Here is a 20644-nt window from a genome sequence, read left to right as displayed (position 1 = left end):
ACAGCTTTATGTGATCATGAGCAAGATAGAAGATAAACTCTGTTTACATAGCAAGTGTCAAATCGTAAAATTCCAAATTTACCAATATTATAATGTTTTAAAGATGATTTAACTGAATATGTTATAGTGAAAATTCATCACACACGGATGGCACAATTTTATTTTTTATGGGGGAGGGGTTTATTCCCCTCAGAGAAGTGAATAGGGACTTTATCCTCATCCAACATTCTGTTTCAACCTTGATTCTGTACTTGGGAGTACAGTGTATACATGTAGAACGGTTTAATTGTATGCGGCTGAATTTTTTTATCCTTTAGAAATATTTCTTCGAAGTTTTGAGAGTCTTGAAGGTTCCATGATCGTACAATATACATGTGTAGGCCGGGCTCAGAATGATTTTTCAAATCTATGATATAGTGTTTTGAAAGATGAAAATATGAAATCATGATCTATTGTTCTTTTTTGCTGAACAAGAGCTAGTAGTAGACACCCAAGTATAACGGTACACTAGTTGTATTGAAGAAAAACGATGGTAGACGAACAAAACGCCCGAGCAGAAAAAATTTTGTAATTCAGAAATCATTTTAACATAATTCGTTGGGTAAAATGTAAAGATAACTTTAAAATCCACTATCAGGAGTTCTTATAGTTGCTTTTTTTCACATTTATAAACTTTTCTTACTTGAGACGTATCAATTTAGGTTAATTAATGTCTGTCGGGCACTTTGTCGCCAGTTAAATGGATTTTGGTGTGAAAATCTCCATATCAGAAGTCTCAACTGGTCAAAATATGCACATCACGCATGCCACAACATATCCCAATCAATGAACTTGGCACCTGGGAATAGGCATGTGTATAGGCATCTGTAAACCAGGAAGTTCAGACAAGACAAAGATTCTGCAGTTGAGAAAGTAAGTACATACAAAAACATGTGTCTGTGCTAAGAAATGTACACGTACTTCTGATTCTAGTGACCAAGTGTTTTTACATATAGGCCATGTTTCCAGATAAGGTAGGTCATAAGAATGTTGTGTGACCAATTCCAACACTGACATCAGCTGCCAGTATAGCTTCCTAAAGGAAGCCAATCTAAAGGCTTTTTGTCAAGACAGCCTTTGGAAAGATTGCACAAGATAGGCAGCCCCAACTTGACTGGAAATACAACTTTTGGGTGAAGTTGCACAAAGATAGGCAGTCCTGACTTGACAGGAAAGACAACCTTTGGGTAAGATTGCACAAGATGGGCAGTCCCAACTTGACAGGAAAGACAACCTTTGGAAAAGGCTGCCAAATGCTCAATTTCATTTTGTTGCAAAATTCATAGTGCAAGAATTCCACTACCAGCTAGTCCATGATACAATTGCCATGCTGTGGAATAGGTACCCAGTACATGTGTCTTTCTCCACACTGCAAACACAAGGTGAATATTCCTCATGCTAAGACCAAACAACCTTAAGCTTTGGAAAGGAAATCAAATTAGTTACATGTTGGATGCTTTTCAGATTTCATCGAAAAAAGAAAGCTTTTCATCAGCTCAATGTCAGTAATCAACTGGTGCACCAATGTTCCCTCACCTTTCTGGCTGAGTGTTAATAGTCAAAACAATACAAATATTCCTTCATCATTCTGATGTTACAGTTGATCTAAAAGAGTCAAAATAATATATAAATGATGATAATTATTTTGCTTTGTCAGGATTTAGTTTTCATTCACATGGGAGATAAATGCCAAGTTTAAACAGCTTGCATAACTGCCAGGCTACATGATTTATTCCATTACCAGCCATTACATAGTCTTATTAAGGGAAACTAAGTTAATTTACTTAATTGCCCCATGCAGTGTCATTTAGAATAAAAAAAGACAGAATGTGAGAAACAAGGACCCGTAGGATTGGCACCAAAAAGATATGTAACTTTTACATCAAGTGGGAGTCTGTTAAATCTGTTAAGTACATGGTATGAATTGTAATTTTAAATTGTTCTTTGTAAGTTCTGTATTTTAAAAAGATACAGGCATGTATTAAAAAAACACTGCACTGAAATAAATATTATAAAATTTATAGAGAGGCTAAGATGTGTAGAAACTTTGGGATATATACATGGCTCTCTCATAATTCCAAGACAATTGATTTAGGCTGCCCACTATTCCTGCCTGCTTGTTTTCTTAACCTTAAGTCTTGATTGATAATGTTGCAGAGAAAATCATGGTTCAATCCCCAATGGCCTGTTGACATCTAGACTGCCCTTATGGCAAGTGCTTCATAGGGTCCAAACAGATCTACTTTTACTGCCAACTGTTTTCTCTTCATCTAGTTTTATCAAATACAAAGATCACAAAATTACTTTCATTTGCAGGCTAAGCCTCACAAAATGTCATCTTTGAAAAATTGTTTGCCAAAGGTTATATGCTTTATCAAATCCAAATGACAAAACATATTGGAATTACCATCAGACTGACAAATGAACAAAAAATGCATAGATCAATGTTTATTTGCCAATGCCCCTATTCTTTTGCCAAAAGAACATACATTAGATAGTTTAGACCACCAGAACTTCTGGAGTCTGTTCAATCAATACTACTGTGGATGATGATTTTTAAAGCATAATCCTCCAAATAATGCAAATGAAGAAATATAAAACTCAATTTAATCATAAAATAACCATAGTTAATTTATTTAACTAACAAAACATACTGGTTATCATGACATCCTATAATTGGTAAACCTATGCCATAAAAAACATACTGGTTATCATGACATCCTATAATTGGTAAAATTATGCCATAAAAAAGAAAATGAATAACACGGAAATGAGCAACAAAGAAAATTTCCAGCAGTGTTTTCATGATTGGATACACTATTGATTTCTTGCAGAACATCTAAAGCATTAAAATTTTACAAGAATATGACACTGTTCTTCAGTTCACAAGTTTTTTTGAAAATTATCCAGGTATTCAATCAACTAAAAGAAATAAATGGTCTTAAACATTTTGAAGAGGTGCACTGCATCATTCATGGTTTATAAACTTATATGCATGATTACTACAGTGTATGTGGATTTCAGCATCCAGGGATGAGATCTGCCACACACTTGCTCTGAAACAGTGCCTTGAATTGTACCTTTTATACAGGAACCAAAATAAATCCATGTACAGAACACGTACGATCACAATGGCCAACAGTGCAAACATTACCAACAGTAACTGCCAACTGATCCTCTTACTAGGGATACATATTTCACCTGAACTTCTCAAGAAAGCATGTGCAACATTTACACTGGCAAACACTTAATACTCCCTTTTTCCATTTGGGAGAACTGTCTGTACCATGATGCCAATTTTCCAGTGATAAGGGACATGCAATGCAGAACTTATCTGTGAGCATCTCAAGCTATCATCAAAGACGATCTAGTGACAGTGACATGACATGTGATGTAAGCCAAGCTGTGGAAATTGTGATAAGACTTGATTTAAGTGATAAATTCAACCTGATGTTTCTTTTAAAACAGGAAGTGAAATTGGTCAATGGATGGATTGATCTTGATGGTGTATTCTCCAGGGATACTGTACGTGTGGAGGATGTGATTGTGAAATTAAAATTTCCGTTCTATTCTCAAACATAAAATGATGCAGACACCTCTTTAAAAAAGAGCTAGTTGTAGGCATTGACAGACAGAGTAATTATGGCAAAGACAGCATCTGTGAAAAAAATAATTGCCCCTTAAATATAAGAAAATCATGAATGTAACCATAAAGTCTCAATTTTTTCCATCGAAATGGTTTGTAAGGAGACACCATTTGTTACTTACCTATGAAGTCATGCAACAATTATGATGAATGACAGGGCATTTACTATATGTGACATGGAGGAAAAGATCATTAACAAGTCTGCCCCATTAGGTATAGAGGACACAGCTGGCTGTACTGGTATATGCCTTTCTGAAGTTTTCCTTGTTCAATAAAAGGTTCCCAGGCTGGCCATAATGGCAGAGACAAAATGACAGCATCATTCAGTAACAAGAACTTGATAATGAAGTTACCTGGTCCATGAGGATATATGACTGAGAGATCAAACAAAACCATCATACTGTACTTCCTTGATGCCAAGACTCCAGGAATCTGAAGCTGACATTATATGGAGGAAAGTGGAGACAGCTGATGTTGGTGAATGGTGCAAAATGCTATCAAGTATTGTAATCATCATGATCTGAAAGGTGGCTTTCACTGATCTATAAGAGGCCGTAGCAATAGTCCGAAGGTTCACTATAGAACCTTCGGACCAATGAACCCTTAATTAAAAACTGATGAAAATGTTACCATTTTTTGGACCAGTGAACCTTCTGACTATCGAGACTCCCCCGATCTATACATACTAGCCAAAAAAATAATAAATAAATATCTTATGTTATGTCTATGACTGTAATTAATTTTTTGGTACAATATTGTTGCATTAATGGTAGTATATTGTTTAATAACACGTGTACCAACCCCTGACTACAGTATAGGCTAGTACCCTCCTGTTTGCATGAGCCTGTTATAAACTATTACTCAAAATTACAATTTCATAGTTCTGAAAAATATTTCATTTTATGTCAGATTGTAGTTGTGTGAGTAGCAAAAATTGATGAATCATGAAAATACAACTGTATGATGTTCCAATTCCAAAAACATTTAGCTCTCCACTCTACGTACATGTAATAGAATAACACATGTAACATTGCCTGATGTCTTAAATGATGAGTGTCTGAGTCAGATATGTATTCTGTCATGAACATACAGTGTACCACCACATGGTGTCAATGTGTACTGTGCACATCGTACACAATGCTAGATGAAATATATTACATTGAAAAGCTACTTTTCTAGATAATGTTAATTCCAAATCAAATTGCTGGAAAAACAATTTTTCAATATATCTGATGTGTGTAAAGATGGAAATCAGCACTTGTTGATTGCATGCTGTGAAATCTTGATATAACTGCAGGGTTTATTTCAGGGTTGTTCTACACGGTCTTGTTTAACTTTCGTTGCAGGTGGTTATTTCTGTGTGGTTTGGCTGCCAGAGGCTTCCTGGAGTCTTGTGTCCCAGGTGACCACATATTTCACCTGTGGAAAGAAGAAATGTCTCTTTACTAAAAAAGGCATTTAAGGCAGACTGATACAGGATTTACTTTACTGGTTATTCTGATTCAAACCATGTAGTCAAATACTAATACAATCAGACAGCAGAGAAAATCAAATTAAAAAATCAGTGAACAATTTCTAGGAAATAAGCATGACTGAATGTCTTTGGCTTGGTCAGGGTACTTGACTAAGAAATCCTGGTTTCAAGCTCATTTATAAGGCAAATATTGCAAATGCAGTTGTTAATATCCAATCCACCGCCCATCATGCTGTAACACAGCAATAATTCTACAAAGCACTTCAAGTAAAAGCAAATTATGTTCATGTGTCTAGAAATACAACTTAATTACAATAATCCAGCTGTAGTTATCTTACTCTGTTTCATTAGTTTTTATATTAAATGCATGCACACCAGATAATAATGATGTTAATAAAATCATGGATGAACCAAAAGTTTTCCCGTTCCCTGCACTCTATGGGTCATTGGACTCAAGATGGCCACTTCAGTGTGTTCTCATTATCCCTACTAATACATGACACGAATATCAATACTTGAACCTGAGCTTTTTATAAATAATGAACAAATAAAAATAATATATAATAAATAATAACTATGATAATAGGAGAAAAGAAAGGAAAAAGAAAAAATGCACCTCATGGCTGTGGACTGCCTAATTTTCTGTTCTCAAATAATGAAATCAACTCAATCTCTGTATCCTTATTACACTTTCAGAAAAAATCCAATTTGATGAACATTTAGAAAAACTGGGTTTGACTGCTTTAACAAGACAAATTCCATCTATTTACTGCCAAAGTAGCAACCATGCCATTTTCCCTGGTAATGTAAACATCCTTTATATAAGATTACAGAGGAATATTACAGTCACAAAACCATGCAGTTTCCTTGTTAATGAAGCAGTCTGTATACTACTGAGTTCAATGAATTCAGTCCTAGGTTACACACATACGTGCAGTGTCTAATGTAGAATCTAAATTAAACCTCCCAACATTATGTTGCTGGAGAATTAAATCACATGTTGTTTCAGTGGTGGAATCTTTTGTCTCTCTCACAATACTCAATAAAGGCACTTCCCATACATGACATTGTTGATGCTTCCATTAAACATATCAAATGTCAGAGGCAGAGATGGCATATCCCATCACAGTTAACCCAGGGGATTAAAATCCCTCTTTTCTAATACAATAATTGTTTTTGTATAAAAGTCAGATACATATTTCTTTCAGCCAATTGAAAAACCTCACTACATTTAATTCTACAAATATTTACTCCCACTTACCAAATAACTGCAGCCATTGGAATCAAATATCAGATTAAAAAATAAAAGATGGTGATTTTGATAAAAAGTACTCTAGGCATAACTTCAGATCCGAAATACTCGACTGTAAATAATGAATAATAATAATAAACAGATGAATAGTGATATTGAAATAAAACATGCATGTAACGCAAAACTCGTAGCAAGTGCTATGAAGTGGAACCAGCTGCACTTTGCTAGATTGCAAACCAAGCACTGCAATCTGTTAAGAGTAAAACCATCCATAGCACAAACCCAATTTAATATCTGACGGGTTTATGGATGTCTTCCACATTATCTTAATTCAATTAACTTAATAGTGGCAATTACGTCCCTTCAATTAATTTATAGCGCCTGCAGGTAATGAGATAGCAGTTCAATATCTCACCTGTACAGAGTAACTACAAGTATAGTAACAACCTTCATATTTCTGCATTAAGTGACATTTTCAGGTTTGTTTCAAAAGGTATCCATTAATCAAGTTCTAGTGCATATATATATTACTGGGGGCGTCTCGCTGGTCCAAAAGTTCATTGGTAAAAAAAAATGGTAACCTTTTCATCGTTTTTTTTAATCAAGGGTTCGTTGGTCCGAAGATTCTATAGTGAACATTTGGACCAATGAACTGTCAGACCATTGAACCATTGGACAATTGCTATGGCCCCATATTACTAGAGTGTGTATGTTTGGTACATGCATATTTATTTGTCTACATGGACCATTTCCACATTGTATGGTCCATCTGTCTGTATCACAGATCAAAGAAAACAGCAATTCTGAATGTTACAAAGGACAGGACATATTTTCATCATATGTGAATGTGTGGGCAAGTTCCCTAGTGTCAGAAAATAAAACATATATAAATGTTGTGGAGTAAGAATACCATACTAAATTACAACCAGAAAATCTCTTCAAGGTGAGAGTGATTTAAATCTTCATTACTGGGGAAGCTAGTAGAGATCTCTGCTGGTTTAGTTTGATATGTTGTAATTACTCCAGCCACCAGAAATTACTCATGAGGAAATAAGGGCACAAAAGGTTGAACAGGTAACTGCAAACTTTCAAAGTTTCCTATCACTCCCTTTGACTTTTACTTTTTTTCAAGACAAATTTTCCTTGTTTTTCAATTCCTTTTTTTTTGTTATTAATAATAGTTACACTAAATATAGTTTTATAAAAACATTATACATGAAATTTCTTGAGTGATATCCTTACTACTTTAAATAAATAAAAAAATAACATTTGTAAAAAATAAAATAAGTGATATCAAACTATATGTGTGTCGAGTATGTAGGTATGATGTAAGCTTGCAAGTATCTTCATCTTCTGAATCAATGGCCAGCTATTGAAGACAAAACCACAAAAATACTGGATGCATCACAAATCAGAGTCTTATTTTGCCTTCAGACAGGGGCATATAGGCACTAAAGGTAGCCTAAAATTAATTATTAGTGCCTCCCTCTTCTCTCTCTCTCACTCTCTTCTTCTTCTTCTTCTTCTCTCTCTTTCTCTCTCTTTCTCTATATATATATAATACAGTGCAAATGGCAATAATCACATATTCTGCCAACTCTCTCCTGTCTCAAGTTGTTCTTGCGCCTTCTTTAGCTTAACTAATAAAATAATTTTTATACACTATTACCAACACTAAAGCAATTTATCAGAAATTCCTAGAAAAACACATTCACACCCCACTCCTCACTCCATTATCTCCTGGAGTTCAACATGAAAGGGGTGTGGATATTACCAAGAAATGTAGAATTAAGGATAAGAGAGAATTAAAAAAATTGCACAATAAAACAGATATGACAAACACATAGGGAAGATACCACAAAAGTCCAGTAATTAATTCCCTGTAGGTATTGTCTCTGTTTTAATATGCATATGAACATTGCAAGATAATCTCTGCGTATGCCTCTGGAGCATTTAACGTAACTAACGAGAAGAGTTCCGATTGCCAGTTTTATTGACACAGCAATCTCAACAAATGGCTGCTGAACAGATTAACGCACCCAGCTTTTCATATCTCAAATTTTTCATTGATTTTTCTTTAGAAACTCTAATGCTTCTCTGATTTCAGTCATTAAGCCATTATGCCTGCAAACAATCAGTTAGGTTAATTGATTTAAATTTCATGCCTCATTGGCACTTTGACGATGTTGGATTGTTTGCCTGGACTAATGGAGAAGCCAGACTAAAAGACTTGTGACACTTTGTACATACATAATTCTTTGTAGACAAAACACCATGTCTATTTCCTTGAGTTTATTCCATTTTAAATGAGAAACCTTTCTGTATAATCCTCCAATTTAACTCTGCGGATGAAAGCCTGCTTGGCTCCAATCCCATTCTATTTCACGTCATCTCTTTGAGGTACATCATCTCTTTGAGGTATGTACTGATCATTTTTCTTTTTGATTTTGATGACTTTACACTTAATAGGTTTGTAGTTCAAATCTTGCAAAATGTGTCACCCAAATAAACAATAAAGGGTTTGAGCATTGTTCTTCATGCATGACATATTAAAGTCTCTTTTAACGTTGATTTTAATGAAAAACATATTGTACAGTACATGTGCATGGTCCTCACTTGCCTCATTTTACTGAGGACTTTGAAGGTCGAATCTTACTATTTTCCTAATTTATTGAGTAAATTTGCACACAGCAATAGTAAATGTATCATTTTTTATCAAAATATTGAGTAAGCATGTTTTACATTTGATTAGCATTTGATTTGAATTAATTGGACAATTAAAACAAATATCTCCATTAGCTGCAGAACAATAAGACTTCAAAACAGAGGCTCATTATGTTGCTTTTCAAACCATCTGAATCCTCTTTCTTCTATGTACAAAATATTTTAGGAGAAATGTAAATAACTTTCTTCATCAAGAGAGAGATTCCTGTTTTCAACGTGGTGTGTTTTCAACAAACAGTTTGAACTTCTCTTCCATTGAAGTGATGAATGACTCTGCATCTACCTAAGCAAGTAATGGATACGCCTAATGTTTTATTAATTACAAATTTTATGAGGCACCGTACTTGCAGATATTAGAAACCATGTCAATTTTTAGTGATGCCCAATTAACTTTATTACAGATAATGATTTGCGAATAAAGATTTACTATCAAGTTTTTTATATACTTGCTGGCATGTTGATATTTTCTCTAATGAAAATGAAAAAATACTCATGACCATCCAAGATACCTTAAAATAGAAAATGTTTAAGTAAATCTGTCAATTACAATTGTAGTTTCAAGTACAGAAATGGTAACTAGAAAAACTTTCATTCAAAGTCAAGAGAAAAAATCAGGCAATGAGGTACAGATTCTTATCAACATCCTAACCTAGACAAAAGATAATTTCCTGGAAACGCGGATGATTCTTTGATTAGTTTCTAGCTTCAGGGAAATGCACTCAACAAGGTAGGATAATTAGAGCTGCAACTGAATGTGATCATCTCGTGGCTTCTTAGATGTGATTTGCCAGTTTTCCTTGTCAGTCTTCAAGATATCTGGACAGCATAGTTGTAATAGAAAATCATGAGTTAGAAGCAGACCATGCTGACTGGAAGTTTGATTATTATACTACAGGTGAAGCATACCCTGTGTTATCTACAAAGGTTAAAGAAGTTATCAACGAAGGAACACAGGTAAAAGCAGCTGTTAACTTTGGTAAGTTGAACAATTTTGGTGAATAGAAAAGTTTTCATGGATGTTTGACCACAGGTCACAAATTCAAAAGTACTTTTTGGTATATGAGCCAACTTTCTTTTATATCAGGATGGATCGACAGTTGGTAATAATACCATGTTTTTCTATCTAATAAAAATAGAAAAATCTATGATCAGCACCAAGATTAATTATTTGTAATTATTTCTTTCACAAACATAAAAATCAGGGTATTTTTTCCTGTGTCAAAATAGTGCAATTTAAGACTTTGATTATTAATTTAATTATCAACAATCTGTTAGTAAATATAAATGAAAAACTGTAAGTACTGGGGCTCCAGAAAAAGAAATAAATCGACTTACTGCATTTCTATGATTTATGTGCACATATCATTAGTCAACAATGTAAATTTACATGTTGTTATAGAGGTCCACTTGTTACGTCTTAATATCTGAACATCTAGGTAAGATCAATTATAACTACACTGGCCACTATTACCCCAGGGGTACTGACGGGGGGGGGGGGGGGGGGTGGATATATAATACTTCCTCTGCACACTACCCTGAATAACATCCAGGACCTATCAAACAGCTGCAATGTACCTGGATTTCACATACAAGTATACAAGTATACATGTACCTGTAAATCTTGGCTCCTTATTAACAACAAATTGCTCAACAAACCTGTTGGTTTGATGCTACATGTACTGCCTGTAGTAAAAGCTTTTGACTTTACTGTGCTAAAGGGAAAAAAGATGTGTCATTGTCTTAATGTACATGTAAGTACTGGTAAAATTGATAATACATTACTCATAGTTTCCTAATACATGTCTATGGTAATCACTCAATCTTTTCAATGGGGGTAAATTGTGAATTTTTACGGATGCTGTATTTTTACATCATAATATCTTAAAATTAGAACTGTTGAGTGGTAGCAACAAAATGAAAAAACAAGCTACTCTATAGTTCTATGCTATGCAGTAAAGAGCACCATAAATACCACAGAGAAAATTTAATTTTTGTGATTATAAAATTATGTATTTGAAAGTTTGATAATTCTTGCCCATTGAAAATGATCCAGTCAATACTGTTACAGTAACTAAAGGAAAATGATCATTTTGCCAAGACCATGCACTTAACATGATGAGAATAGTTAACTAAGGTCTGGAAACCTTTCAATGTCTGATGGATAGATGGATAGGAAGAAAACTATTTCCTACTTTACAAGCTGGCTTCAATGGCAGAATATTGCCTGAATAAGAAGTGTTTTTAGCTTGTTAAGTGCATTCTTGTAAGATACCTGTAGTGAATCAATTGAAAACAGTGTGCAAGTCCGACATTATGCCCATGATTATACTTATATGGCATGTTGTTTATAAGGAGTTGAAAGCTTTCTAAAACTTTTTCTAGACAGATAAAATCTCAAGTTTCTTGTCTCTAGTATATAGTGTGTTGCATGTTGTATTTGCAACTTGAGGATTATAGTTAAAAGTGCAGAAGGTCAAAGAGTCAAACTGGTTAAACTTATGCCAGTAATTATTGATGTGAAAGGAAATAAGGCTTGTGGGTTCTAAATAGGATAACAATACTAAAGAATCTGAATATTTTGTAAGTCATTCAGGCCTGGTATAACAATAATGCATTTTTCTGTTACCCAGACCCAGAAGGTGGATCACAAAGAGCACTGACCTCATCCACTGCCCCCCTCTCAGATCTCATCCACTGCACACCCCCCCCCCCCCCCTGCCAATTTCATTCATTTCATCAGTAACGACAGGTTCCATCCTGGTGTTATCATATACTAGATTTATGTACCCTACAATTGTCTTCATAAGCAATTATGGCATGTACTAGTATAGTCAAGAAAATTTGCCTTTGTTTTATAAACAATTAGAAATCCTATTACAGTTGTTGCATAAAAACTTAGAAAATATGTGACATTTCACTTAAGCTTACTTTTACAGATTGGTAATATCCCACATTTTTATTTCATAAACACTTGGGAAAGGCCATAACTTGGAAATCAAAGATTATACGAATTGAAGAATTATCTATAAATTGTCTTCCTTTTTTTAATCCCTTAAGCAGAAGTAATCTAAATTTGTGAAAACAATGCAATAATATACACATTAGCTTGAGTGGTTTACATAACTCAAAGTGTATATTACATTCATCTTGTTTTAATTCACATGCCTTATGCTGTTGCAGATATAAACACATTAAGACACAAGAACACACTCATACGCAAACATGGTACAGATCTTTTTCCTTAGTAGCCACTTACAAGAAATGTTCCCATGCAGATCTTGGCTGTTATTTAAAAATCCAAAAAAATCAAACCTTCTCAGCTTATTTCTAGTGGTTTCAGCAATGGATATAGGAACTGAGTAAATATTTAAAAAGGAATTTATGGATCTGAGTTCTGGTTCTGGCAGCCTTAGCTAGGCTACGATGTAGAAATTGTTTGCAGCACGTGCACAGTGTGTGTGTGTGTAACTTCCTAACAATACCTGCGCTTCTGCAGAAAGTGTTCCTAGCCTGATCCACTCTGACTTTATACTGGCAAATACACCACAAATATGTGCAGGCTGCCACGGCTCATAAAAGTAATCTCCCACAAGACACTCTCCACGGTGTACTAGTGCTACTGTAGAGTTGATTCAGCTTTTCATTGGCTTATGGGATAAAATGAACAAGGAGAATAGGAAGTCATTTCCCAGCCATAACGAACATTGATTTCTGTGAGGATGGACTATGCTTGGGGGAAATAGCATACATCTTAGGTAAAGATCATAGGCTATCAGAATTAAGGTAAGACTGCCAGCTGATCTGCACTGATGACTATATGCAGCAAAGCAGCTGCAAGAATTCATTGTATTAGTAATATAAGTTTTCTTGTTTTTTCATGACATTCTGATTATTGGGCTGGTGTGATGACAGGATATTATAGCGGCATACCTGGATGGAACAATAATTAAAAATCCTTTGAAGTTATCATAATTTGCAATCAATACTTAGATTGAGTCATGGGGAATTGTGATGTTTAATTCTTGTTTCACACTCAAGTTCGTGGTTTGTATCAGACTTTGAGTTAGGCTTCGTTCACATGGAATGTCTATTTTCTAAAAATCTATTTTCTATTCGCGCTATCTTATGATCACGGTCTGTGCCCTGAATATCCCGCCGCGTAATTACTGGCAGCGCGAGCCAGTCACTTATAGTAACTTATAGTAACTGGCTCGCGCTGCCAGTAATTACGTGGCGGGATATTCAGGGCACAGACCGTGATCATAAGACATACCGCGAATAGAAAATAGAATTTAGAAAATAGACATTGCATGTGAATGAAGGCTTAGAATACAACACCACACCAAGAAAGAGATCTACCATGAAGAGGCTCTTTCCTAAATATTTGTTCTCCAAGTTTACAATTATTTAAGAATTTACAAACCAACAATCGATACGTCTTGTTTTATAGAATCTTGTTTTGTAGTTTTTGAGCATCAGGTGATGTGTGAAGCCTGAGGCACATGTCACCAGTTAAAAAAAAAACCATGTTCATGAGTAACTGGTCTACATATGAATTAAAGATGCTATATATACATAACTGCGTGATCATAGACATGATGACACATAAAGTATCATGTAGAAGAATCAGTGATTTCATATAAATGGTAATTTTTAACACTGTCTTTGGTCTTTTTGAGCAGACGTACCTTTTTTAGTGATGACAGTGACAGTTTACCTCTGGGATTCTGAGGCTGGGAAACAATATTTTTTTAAAAGGTCATTTTTGAAAACCAGCTATGAAACAGATGTGCTAGAGGACATACATGTACATGCAGGTACTAGTATCTGTACAATGTGTAGAACAATGTATATTTATTTATTTTCTTAGTCATTTGATACTTTCTGGTGTAAGATTATATGCATTGTAAATGGGTAAAATCTCTTGCTTCAATTATTCATAGCTTAAATTACAAGATTACATTACTGGTAAATATACATGTATAATGCAACATTGTAAGAAAAATTGCTTTGTCATTAAACAAAATCTGGTGGATGACATTTTAAACAGTTTTCCAATCAATTTGATCATGCAATACTAATTTTAAGTTCACTATGTGAATGACTTAAGCAGAAATCTGATAATTCACTGAACCTTCTGTAGTATTCAATAGTATGGTCAATTTGTCTATTCTATCATATCAATGAAGCATTACATAAAGTGATTTTGTTAAATGCTATGTGTACCGAATATACTTAGCATTATTACTGCAGGTTCATTGTTGAACATTTCTATTTTAACCAATGTTTGCTTGGATCCGGGATCATCCAAAATTCACATAGTGGTACACCATTTCATTAAAAACAATTATGCTACAATGAACAATGTTGTCTTCATTACCAGCTAGTGCAAAGAGAGACTCTCACAAACTTAGCATTTTTCTTACGGGAGATATTTTTCTCATAACTGTAAGAATCATACTGACTTGAAATCAAATGATAATTAAAACTATATAACAAATTTCACTCATATACATTTTTTTCATCTAAAAAGTTTTATTTAGTAATCATTCCCTCCTTTTCTTCATAGATGGCAGGTTGTTCTGTTGGCATTCCAGATCATATATTCTACTTTCCAATATTCCAAAATTTTATCAAAACTAGAGGATAAGAGAGACGATACCGCCTCCGGATATTGTACCACCAGCTGGAGTAAGCGCATATGTATGGACCCCCCCCCTCCAAAAAGGGACATCCTCACCAGTCTTGTGCTTGACAAGCTCTATAAAATGCAATCAACAAGAGTTCTCAAAATATGCAAAAAAATATAACTAAAAATGGTACAATCAAGCAGATTTTCGAATTGACTTGCATTTTCCTACCCTTGATCACTCCTGTATTCTCTAGACAAAAGGCCTATTGGTTTTCCTTGAAATGTGTTGTCAGTGGTGCATATATGCTGTCAAAAGAGAAAACCTAGGGGAAACAATGGGCACATCTCTGCTAGTTTTAAAGATATGAGAGGCAAGAAAATATGCAAGGCTCAGTTCATGGTGAAAAAGTAGGTCAAAGGTCAATTTCAATATCATAGTATATGAATTTCTATTCAAGTTCAATAGCAACCATGGGCATTTCTTTGCCAATTTTGCAGATTTAAAGGCCAAAAAACATGCAAAAAGCAGTTCATCATAAAAAGTAGGTCAAAGGTCAATTTCAAGGTCACAGATTGCTAGTGTATTACTTCCTATTTAAGTTCAATAGTAACTATGGACCTATCTCTGTCAGTGTTGGAGATAAAGGAGAACGAAAATTTGCAAAATTCAGTTCATAGTAAAAAGTAGGTCAAAGGTAAATTTCAAGGTCACACTTAGATTGCCAGTATATGACTTCCTATTCAAGTTCAATAGTAACTATGGACCTATCTCTGTCAGTTTTGGAGATAAAAGGGAATGAAAATTTGCAAAGTTCAGTTCATGGTGAAAAGTACAGTAGGTCAAAAGTCAATTTAAAGGTTGAAGTAAATTGCCTCTAACGACTTTCTATTCAAATTCAATAGTAACTATGGGCGCATCTTTGCCAGTTTTGGAGATAAAAGGGAACAAAAATTTGCAAAGTTCAGTTCATGGTAAAAAGTAGGTCAAAGGTCAATTTTAAGGTCACTGTTAAATTGCCAGTATGTGACTTCCTATTCAACTTTAATAGTAACTATGGACCTATCTCTGCCACTTTTGGAGATATAAGGAAACAAAAATTTGCAAAGTTCAGTTCATAGTTAAAAGTAGGTCAAAGGTCAATTTAAAGGTCACATTTAGATTGCCTTCCCATTCAAGTTCAATAGTAACTATGGACCTATCTCTGCCAGTGTTGGAGATAAAAGGGAACTAAAATTTGCAAAGTTCAATTCATGGTGAAAAGTAGGTCAAAGGTCAATTTCAAGGTCACATTTAGATTGCCAATATGTGACTTCCTATTCAAGTTCAATAGTAACTATGGACTTATCTCTGCCAGTTTTGGAGATAAAAGAGAACAAAAACTTGCAAAGTTCAATTCATTGGTAAAAGTAGGTCAAAGTAACTATGGACATATCTCTGCCACTTTTGGAGATATAAGGGAACAAACATTTGCAAAGTTCAGTTCATAGTGAAAAGTAGGCCAAAGGTCAATTTCAAGGTCACATTTAGATTGCCACCATATGACTTCCTATTCAACTTCAATAGTAACTATGGACCTATCTCTGCCAGTTTTGGAGATATAAGGGACTAAATGTTATAATTTTGGAGTTACAATAATGTGCCATAAATTTCGTACAGAAAAAATTAATTAAAATAAAGAAAAGGTCATTTGGGTTGAAATTCTTGAAATGGGAGGTGCTCAGAAGTTCCAGATGTTCAAATTTCATGAAATAATGTCATTTTTGACCAGAAGTTGTCTGCCTCGCCAAGCCTTATGTTTTATTTTCCCGGGGTTCAAAATTTATTATCCATTACCGTACTGCACATTTTGCTTTCACCACCAATATGTACTTTTTGATACAGCGTAACTCGAAAACCGTATGGAATACAAAAAAACGGAGACCACCTTCAGTGTTGGGCTTTACATGCTCTACAAAATGCAAAAAAGAATAGGTCTCTAGCATAAACGGTTCCCGAATTAGAGACAGTTTTCAGTTTCGGTATCTTATGGCCGCTACTCCCGTGAAAATGCACCGATTGACCCCAAATTCATGGAGATGAAAGATGACCCGAAGGGTAACACTTTCAAATAATATTATTGGTTAAGTCTGTGTAGTGTGTGAATAACAGCGCAAATAATTTTTTTTTCGTAAAAATTTCATTTTTTTGAAAATTTTGGCCCGTTTGACCTTGAAATAAAGGTCAAAGGTCAAATCCAAGGGCATATTTGAAATCTACACATATGACTTTTGGAAAGCCGTCTGTAGAAATTTTTCCCATAATTCCTTCCGTAGGGTAGATAATTAGCATTTAATTTTGCCATTTTTTGACAAGGGTGCATTGCAATGAGCGCCACACCTAGACCCCAATACCGACAAAGCCCAAATTTTACGTGGAACGAGTTGAGATTATAGGTGACCTAAATCCAAGAGATGGGTATGCAGGCCCTTGTGGTCTAGGAGGAGAAGCGGTAACGATGACATGGTGGCGGAGCCGGCGGAGCCGCAGGAGCCGGCGGAACATACGGGTCGGAACTAAAACCATGTGTACTGCCAGCGCCCACGCTGGTGGTACAATAATATGTACAGAAGAAATGAAACAATTGATCAAGTGCTGTTTTCTAACAAACCACTGAAAAAAACATATACATAGATGAATCTGATTGCCAATTTGAAAATCACTCAAAGCACTTAACAAAATGCAGCTGAATACAAACTTCATCAATCATGTCAGCCATATATACATCATTTTATTTTACATTTATACGCATGTATCACATTGCATCTAAATAACTTAACTTCACTGTGTATGCCTTTCCTAGATAACACAAAAGTATAATTAAATTGACTTTTGGGCACTAGTTGCTAACAAAAAAAAAATGATATTTTGCAGCAGCATGTGTGAACATACAAGTCCATACAAATATGACAATAATGCAGCATCTGGCAATCTTACAATTTAGAGGAAAGGTATGAAATATTCAAACATCCATTTTCTAAAAAAAAAAAAAAAAAAAAAAAAAGTCAATAAATTAAACATACATTCCTCTCTTTAAAAAACAGATGGTTAGAAAAAAAATTGAGTATACATGCATCACATCATTTAATTTTGTTTTGGAAGCAAACCAAAAGTGGAGGAGGCAGAAACCCTCTGAATAATCTTTTTTTGACTGAGAAAATAAGAATTCACTCCCAATGAAACTAACATTCTACAGACTGATCCAACTCCATGGGGACTCTTGCAGATTGCAATCGGATCAACAGCTTAACATGCCTCCATCTGTTTCCAATGTACTTGCGATCACCAGATTTTCAGTGTTCTACTCATTTCAAGAAAGAGGTCTGTTAATCTGACTGCATTCAGCAAGAGTCCCTGGGCAGTTGTATCCAACTATGCAGCACAATATTTTCATAGGGAATGAACCCTTAAAGACAACTGGTAAAAACTGTTTTGGAGGTTAAATATTACAGGTTTTTTAATGAAGTCAACTTTTTACTGGAGGTTAAAGTAACTCCATTCTCAGACATCCAGATCATAATGACTGAAGTTTTGTAAAAAAAAAAAAATCATAATTCAAGCTTGATTTGACATCTTTTCAGAGAAGGCATCAGACCCCCTGCAGCCTCCAGTGGTGATTCCTGTCTCCATGACGACATAATCTGGCACCTAGCACTGTAAACTATACACATTGTGGCTCTGTAAACTATACACATTCTGCCATAGAAAGGACAGACCCCACACAGCATACTATTGATTATTAAAAAACAAACTGTGACAATACAATGGAGGTTAATCTGAACAATAACTTAACAGTTTGCACAGGAATCCAGACGACAGGCAACAACTCTTTATCATACTCAGACAATTCTCTGATAGCCTGTGCTAATAATATCAACGACACATATCCTCCCAGCGATGTTCTACCATCCAGGACAGCGACAGCCATTGCTGTGGTGGTCATGATCCCATTCTCAATAGAGGCACTCCTCGGAATCTTCTGGATTACCTATATCGTCTGCAAACACAGGAAACTTTGGAATGCTATTAATGTGTTTATTGTGAGCTTGTGCATGAATGATGTCATGAATATTGTCTTCACCCAAGTCTTTGTGATACAAACGTACATCACACTGTCATGGTTGGCTAATGATTTGTGGTGTCAAATGCTACCAGAGTTTTCAATTCTTCTCAGTGGCTGTTCTGTTTGGCATTCAGCTCTGATAGCCATCCACCGCTACCTTGTTGTAGTAAAGAATAATTTCTACCAAAGTATGTCAAAAACATTGTATGTTGTATTAGTCTTATTTTTGACAAGAATCATTCCACTCTTAGCTGTAGTACCTTCTTTCTTTGCCCGAATGTCACAGTATGTGCCAAAGTTATTACGATGTGTCATTTCTTCTGCATATTCAGCAAGAACTCTTGCTTCAATATCAGTAATAATAATTATCCCGAGTATAATAGTTGTAGTATGTTTTGCAACAATATTCATATATGTTCGTAGAGTACAGAGGAACATGCACCTTGTACAAACATCTGTGCGACGTGAAATTCAGATAACCAAAATGTTCGGAGTTACTTTTTTGATCTTTGTCATAGGATATTTGATATATGGTGTTGTGCGCGTAGTTGACAAAAAGAACAACTTGGACGCTGATGTTTATGTCTTTGTTTCTGTCCTCCATCACATCGGAACCTGTCTTAACCCAGTTATCTACGGCCTTATGAATCAGCAAATACGGAACACATGTCTCAAAACTGTTGGGAAAGATAAACAAAACAAGGCAAAAAAGAAAACAAAGGACAAGAAGGCACAGAATCATCATGGAAGACAAAGTTTAGAGACCAGAAGCTATTTGCAGTGCAGTTCTGAGTCTGATCCAAACCCCACCCCGAAGACTTCCCTGACAACTACAGGTAACCTGGCTGTAGCAATAAAAGGAACCTAAAGCCACTGGGGATTACTTCAATCAGCCACCATTAACACCAGAGACTTAATGAAATTTCTATTAACTGAGCCAATCCAAGGCGTCACTCTCATTTTCAGGCTAGAATTGCTCTGGTTTGTTTACCTTTTAATCAGCAAACATTTTGTTTTGTGAATTACTTACGTATTCCTCTGGAAAAATTCAATGATTTCACCTGAATATAGACCATATTTCCTTATTAATTGACAATTATATCTTCATGCAGATTAAATTACATCAAAATTAACAACCCATAACTTTGGCATCACATTAGTATTAAGTTTTTCAGAGTTCTTTTGGTTATTGTTGCACACCTTAAATTCTCAGTTGTCTACCTTGCGGAGAAATAATAATACCCAGTAATACCAGTATAATAATGTGCTCCAGAACCGTTAACTTCTTGTTTTATCTACTGCAAGGAGAATCATAACTGCTCCTGGGTCCTTCCATCACAGAAATACAGACAGTAACCATATTACCTGGTTATGACACTGCAATCAAATATATATTTGTCCATTCATTTTGTACAGGGTAACAAGAGTGTGTATGTTCAATTTTTGATGCTATAAGTGCAAGTCCAACAAATGATGTGTGTCTTCTTGAAATAAAAGTGTAAGAAAAACTATATGGCTTTTCTTTTACTGCACATAAAATGACAAATAACAAGTAAGATGCTCAGAGATAGAAGGGGGGGGATGAGGGGGGGGGGGAGGGGGGAAAGCACTTACCCCGATAGTAGGTAGCACATTAAGCCATGTGTTGCATACCAGATATGAATTTGATATGAATTTGGATGCAAGGGGTTGGATTATGGCATAAAGACACCTAAAATTAAACATTTTTTTGTCTTTTCTTTAAGATACCAACTGGCCTGGAAAATCATACTCATGA

General features: G+C 35.0%; 1 protein-coding gene across 2 annotated transcripts; it reads left to right on the top strand.

Moving 5' to 3' along the window:
• Window positions 1-1013: 1013 nt before the first annotated feature.
• LOC147759289 (melatonin receptor type 1B-A-like) lies at window positions 1014-20367 on the top strand. 2 transcript variants are annotated; one of them, XM_086998531.1, is made up of 2 exons: window positions 1014-1226; window positions 18386-20367. In XM_086998531.1, exon 2 carries the CDS (start codon window positions 18569-18571, stop codon window positions 19733-19735), a length of 1167 nt encoding a protein of 388 aa, XP_086854657.1. In that variant the 5' UTR covers window positions 1014-1226; window positions 18386-18568; the 3' UTR covers window positions 19736-20367. The 2 variants fall into 2 exon arrangements, with proteins under 2 accessions (XP_086854657.1, XP_086854656.1); XM_086998530.1 differs by lacking the exon at window positions 1014-1226 and adding an exon at window positions 9947-10111.
• The last annotated feature ends 277 nt before the right edge of the window (window positions 20368-20644 follow it).

This window comes from Lingula anatina, unplaced genomic scaffold, assembly GCF_051362555.1.
Source record: "Lingula anatina isolate TDL-2025a unplaced genomic scaffold, LinAna3.0 unanchor82, whole genome shotgun sequence".
NCBI classification, from domain to species: domain Eukaryota; kingdom Metazoa; phylum Brachiopoda; class Lingulata; order Lingulida; family Lingulidae; genus Lingula; species Lingula anatina.
Note: the sequence above shows the minus strand (reverse complement) of the source record. Positions and strands in the feature narration are given on the sequence as shown.